This window comes from Podarcis pityusensis, assembly GCF_964106645.2.
Source record: "Podarcis pityusensis genome assembly, chromosome: 3".
NCBI lineage: Eukaryota > Metazoa > Chordata > Lepidosauria > Squamata > Lacertidae > Podarcis > Podarcis pityusensis.
This window is the reverse complement of record NC_138026.1, coordinates 79,050,200-79,056,434: the sequence shown is the minus strand read 5'-3', so window position 1 is coordinate 79,056,434 and position 6,235 is coordinate 79,050,200. Positions and strand designations below refer to the sequence as shown.

General features: G+C 41.0%; 1 protein-coding gene across 2 annotated transcripts in view; it reads right to left on the bottom strand.

Moving 5' to 3' along the window:
- Window positions 1-5,334: 5,334 nt before the first annotated feature.
- Window positions 5,335-6,235, bottom strand: part of WDR64 (WD repeat domain 64) — a 65,727-nt gene continuing 64,826 nt past the window's right edge. For both annotated transcript variants that reach the window (XM_080997664.1, XM_080997665.1), the window contains one exon: window positions 5,335-5,994. In XM_080997664.1, the coding sequence (XP_080853790.1) occupies window positions 5,929-5,994 (66 nt within the window). In that variant the 3' untranslated portion in view covers window positions 5,335-5,928. The remainder of the gene's footprint in view (window positions 5,995-6,235) is intronic.

Genomic DNA, 6,235 nt, shown 5'->3' with positions numbered 1-6,235 from the left:
CTGGTGGACGGGCCTGTTTCGTTCTATTCAGCCTCCGTTATTTATTTTTTTATTTATTTGTCAATCGTTTTATTTGCATGCCGCCTTTCATACCCTTCAACATTTCTCCAAAGAAAATAGGGACGCCGTATTTAATAATAATAATAATAATAATAATAATAATACGGTAATACCCCATCTATCTATTCTGGCTAGATTACAACATGTTGTAAAACGTTTAACATTAAAAACAACTTCCCTGCACAGGATTGCCTTCAGATGGCTCAGGGGTTGGATGACTTCATACCCTCCAGTATTTCTCTTATGAAAATAGGGATGTTTTATAGAAAAGCGGGACATTCCGGGATCAAATCAGGAACCACGATGGCTTCTATAAATCCGAAACTGCCCCTGCAAAATAGGGACATTTGGAAGGTCTGGCTTTTCCAAAGTTCAAGAACAAGCAAACCATCAAAAAGTACACAACCAAATTTAATTGTTGCCACATAAATCATAATAAGATCTAAAATAAAGATACAAAAAATGATATCTACTCTGAACCACATTGTACTAATTCTTTTAAGCATGGACTCCTACACGTTACAGCTTCATCAGTATAATAAATAGCTGGCATATATTCATTCCAAAGCTAATTTGCTTAATTTGTTTCTTGGTTTAAATATGGCCTGATACAATGAATGTTTACTTGCAAGCAAGCTCCACTGAGCATAGGCCTGCAAGTCATTGAACATATATGCAGCTTTGCAATAACTTGTCATAGATTGGTCAGACCTCATCATCCTAACTTGGCTAGTCTGGTAATTATTTTTGTTAAACTTTACAGCTGGGGTCGGTCATTTAACAAATCATTCCTCAGCCACTTTAATGTTTTGGGTGCTTAACTTGTAGTGAGATTTTATACAACTCACAGATTTGCAAAAAAACAGAGAACTCAGTTTTTCCCCACTCTTCATCTGTGGGCTTCTTCATATTACTGTCACTCATATGCAAAATGTTTTCTTTTTCTAGTAGGTGTAAATTAACAAACGCACTCGAAGGACAAAAATATATTCACATTTGTCACTTCTTTACCAGTGATGTAAAGTGTGCAAGATGTCCCACAGCAAATATGCAAATATGGTGGTTCAAATATAGATATTGTTTTTCACACCTCACCTGCAGCTTTTGCAGTCTTAGGGCATCAATTGAAAACTGCAGCTCTTAGTCAAATGCTGCCTACACAGTTTAAAATCAATGTGTTGCTGTAACGCTTGAAAGATTGTGAAACAGGGATGTGTCAGGGGAAAAGTACGCAAATTGACAAAACGTATGGGCTTTTATTGGTTGCAAAGAAGCTTAGAGGTTGCTGACACTGGCCTGCAAAGATCATTATAATTACCATACCATAATATGCAGTTGAGGACTCTGAGCTTTCCTGAGTGCTTGACAACCACCAGCAGCAAAATCCACTCCTGGTGATTTCTCCCAGCTGAAGAGGGAGTGTAGTGTGGCTTGTGTAGTGTGTGGTATGTGAGAGTATGGCATGGCCACACACACACACACACACACACACACACACACACACTTTTTTTGCCACACCTCGGGGTGAATGCCAAGAGTAAATGTGGTCTGCAGCTGAAAAAGCTTCCGCACCTCTGACATAAGTACTGTACAGCTTAAGTTCTCTTACACCCTCTTTTTTCATTCTGTTTTTAAACCCAAGCACTGCTGAAGCCCTACCTCATACTTGGCATTTTGATCAATTGGACACAATTTGCCGTACAATTTCCCTGCTGAGAACAGGAGCAAAAGGGAGAGATGCAGAAACAATTTCTGACATAGGGAGAAGAACATGGAAAGCTTCTAATGGCTGTGCCAGATAATAAATTTCAGAAAGGCAAAGCAAGCCTGGTCAGTGGGGGTGACCGAGTTTCTTTTAACGGAATGCAATTTCTCTTTGTGTGTTGAGGGTGGCGTGGAGTCATCTGGCCTCGTTAAAATACAGTGTTCCAAAATCGACAACCTCTGTATGTGGTTTTTGGTGACCTTGCTGCCTTTGACAGGATTAATAGAAAGCATAAGCAGCTGAAATTATGGAACACAAAGAATGAGAGGCAGTTACTTAATTAGGAAGTTTTATGCAGCTATGACGACAGGGATAAAAGACTGAACCTAGGAGGTCAGCTGTTTTGCAGGACTGTACCTATTACCAAAGAAAACAGGGTTGTGCAGATTATTATTATTTTTTACGCTTATTAGTCTTTTTTTTTTGCCAGTGCAACCCCAAATTACTTAAAACAACAAACGCTAGATTTTGGAACTCCCCCCTCATTTTTGTCCTTCTTCCAGCAGGTGAAGAATTTCTTGTTCCAACAGGCTTTTGAATGAAAGGGCTGGTGCTGTTTTTATTGCAATTATTTGTCTTGTTTTACTAGGGGGTGTGTATGTCTGTCTTCTGTCTGTCTGGGTGGGTGGGTAGGTCATTCTTCTTCCTGATTCAAACCAAAACTGGATTGGGGGGGAGGGGAATGCATCAAAATGCAATACAGTGGTGCCTCGAGTTAAGAACTTAATTCGTTCTGGAGGTCCGTTCTTAACCTGAAACTGTTCTTAACCTGAAGCACCACTTTAGCTAATGGGGCCTCCCGCTGCCACGCGATTTCTGGTCTCATCCTGAAGCAAAGTTCTTAACCTGTGGTACTATTTCTGGGTTAGTGGAGTCTATAACCTGAAGCGTCTGTAACCTGAAACATCTGTAACCCGAGGTACCACTGTATTTCATAAGAAATGTCAGGATAGATACAGAATACATGCAGATTGTGACTAATGTCCTGTGTACACTGCTTCCCAAACCAGGGGTGAGTGTGCACTGCATCCAAAGTATTCAGAGGTGTGTACACACAACCTAAGTCAGCATTATTTATTTATTTAAAAGCATTTCTATGAGACCTACGAGATTGCCTTACTGCACATGCAGTCACTCGACCACTTCGATCGACAGAATTGGCACTGCCACAGGTGCCACTTAATACCTGTTCCAGTGATAGTCATTGTAAGAATCTGATTGCTTAGTGTGGCAGCACCTACACTTTGGAACTCCCTGCCGTTTGAGATCAAGCAGGCACCTTCACTGTACTCTTTCCACACCTGCTATTTGCTAAAAACGTTGTTCAGACAAGCGTACCCAGATGCTTTGAAAGTTCAGGGAATTATAATCTGTTTTCAGTATTGTAACTTGTGCATGTTTGAAAGTACTGGTGTGAATTTTTCTTGGTTTTCTTGTTTTTTCTTTTTGAAAACTGCTTCAAGTTTTTTTTTTTTTAAAAAATCAAGTGCTGTACAAATTTTATGAAATAAATGAATTTCTAAACCTCTAAAATGTCTAAGATATCTAAAATCTCTTAAGGCAGTATACAAAAAACACAAACATAAAAACAGTGGAACAGTATCATAAAAACAAGAAATGAGGAAGGAACAAAAGTTGGCATTTTCAAGGTTACAAAACACAGCCAAGATTCTTCTGTGTGTAGAAAAGTATTATGGGATTAATGCACATAACAACACACTCTCCATTAGAAGTTAACTTTTATAAAAATGACCTTAAGAAGCATGTAAGTCCCATTAGGTTCTGTTTTCTCTCTCCACAGGAAGATGAAATCTAAAATGTGATCACAAAGTATCACACCAGTCGTGTCAAGCAAGGTCAGAACATACCTGGGAGACCTTTAATGGATGCTTAAGTGGTGCTGAGGACTCCATGCATTCATCTGAGAGCCAGTTCACGCACAGAATAAGGGTGTGCACTTGAAATGTGTGGGCTAACACATCTTAACCAGCACTCAACAAAATTCCGAGGTGTTGCATAAAGCATTTTGACATGAGATTCCTACACACAGGTTTATCAGCTAGTACCAGAAACGCAATCCAAAAAACATTTAAACCAGTCTGTTCACACTTAAAACAACAGCGTTACATTGAAGTTTCACAGCTACTGTAGGTGACTTGTAGATGGTTGGGTCACAGAATTTTTACCCCTGCTTTCTTTATAGCCACTGTGAAGCCTTTTTTTGCCTTGAAAAGGGAGGCATGGATACCTATGTAAATCAATCGACAGATGTTTCTTAAGAAATTACGCATTAGGATAATATTAAGACAAGAAGAATCCCTTAAACATGGATCAGTAATATTAAAATATTGATGACTGATAAAACATTACATTTTGTAAAGCATTTACAGTGATAAGTAGCAAGAATTCCATCATTAGACTGGGCAGGGCAGCTTTTCCCAACCTCCATATAATTTGGACTACAATTCCCATCACCCCTGCCTATTGACCATAATGGCTAGGCCTGTTGGAAGTTGCAGTTCAAAACATCTGAACCAAGTTGGGGGAAAGCAAGAGTAGAGTGTGACCCATCTATAGCAGGGCACACTTGGAGCAGGGTCTGGGACAGAAGACAAGAGCCCCAACCCATGTTCCAGCGTCATTAGCAAGTAGGTGCCCACCTTGAAGGATTGCATCATGGGCAGATTGTTCCTCTGGGTTCCTCCCAGGGAGCGTGGTACAACACAGAGGCCCAGTAATGTGAGTGGACTTGCATCCCTCTTCTTATTTCAAGGAAGGAAACTGGTTTATCTACCTTGTCACAGCTAGTTTTCATGAGAAGTTAAAGATTTCCCCCAAGTCGCCATTTGTTTCATGTATTTGGAAGGGATATAACACAGGCTCGTTTTCTCAGAAATATTTCTTTATGTTGGGTTCTCTCTCAGTGCCAGGAAGACTGGCTTACTTGGCTATTCTATATGCCAGACAAATCTTATTGCACTCATAATATAAAGTGTGTACTGTACTTGTATATAAGCTAGTTTGAGAATGTGACTTCCCTCCCCTGCCAGCGCCTCATCGGCAGGATTAGGTAAAGGTAAAGGACCCCTGACAGTTAAGTCCAGTCGCGAATGACTCTGGGGTTGTGGCGCTCATCTCGCTTTACTGGCCGAGGGAGCCGACATTTGTCCGCAGACTGTTTTTCTGGGTCATGTGGCCAGCATGACTAAGCAGCTTCTGGCGAAACCAGAGCAACACACGGAAACGCTGTTTACCTTCCCGCCGGAGCGGTACCTATTTATCTACTTGCACTTTGACATGCTTCTGAACTGCTAGGTTGGCAGGAGCTGGGACTGAACGGGAGCTCACCCTGTCACGGGGATTCGAACCGCCGACCTTCCGATCGGCAAGCCCTAGGCTCAGTGGTTTAGACCACAGCGCCACCTGCGTCTGCATCGGCAGGAAGTTTTCAACATGATCCAGAGGGGCAATCTTAACCTTTTGCAGCAAAACCAACAGAGAGCCTCATAGCAACTTAAAGACTAGTAACTTTATTATGGCATATAAGTTTTCATGGACCAGAGTGCAGTTCATCAGAGGCACAGCATCCTCAGCTGGCAGGTATGAGTGTACAGAGGACAGGAAAAACTGCAAACATTGGGGTAAAAATGGCAAAGACATGCAAAAAGCAGAGTCTGAAACAATTCAGCTCAAGTCTAAATGTACACCAACAAACACAGAAATTATTCCCAACAGCAGTAACTAGTGAAAACACAATCATTTTAGCACTGCTCGGTAAATCAACACCTGAGGTGGAACAGGAAGCCACTGTTTCCATCCAAGCCCAAATAAACAGAATTAAATTTAGTTATTAGTTCTAGTTCAGATATAGTGTACTGGAGTCTCACTTTAAAATTCCTCTGTTGGAGTACAGCAATGATATTAACAACGGGAAAAGAAACTGCTGAAAATGAAGTCTGTAGGCTTGTGCATGCCTAGTGTTTCAGATACAAAAATCCAGAGATCTTTCCTTTTGTGTTATCACAATTTTATTTTCACCGATGTTCATTGCAACACATCTTCCTGTTTCATGGTTTTCATACTTGGATTGGCATTAGAGGAGGTTAGAAGGGAGGGGCCTGAAGGGTTTTTGCAGCTTTGGCAGCTTTTGCAGCGACGACACGCGATGGCTGTAAGAGAAAGAGCAGAGCAAATGCTTACTGATGCCCATTTTAAGGCAAAGTAACCCAAATAGTATGTGAGCATTATACCGATCTTTGCACATGATCCTGAATATCAAAGGCGGTACCAGCACACATGAGTCTATTACAATCAGAAGACCCAATCTCTCTTCCCACCTTCTGTGATTCTTGTGCAGCCCTCTTGTTAAATTGCTTTGCTTGCTTTTGGTCCAGATCTTGCAAAAGACAT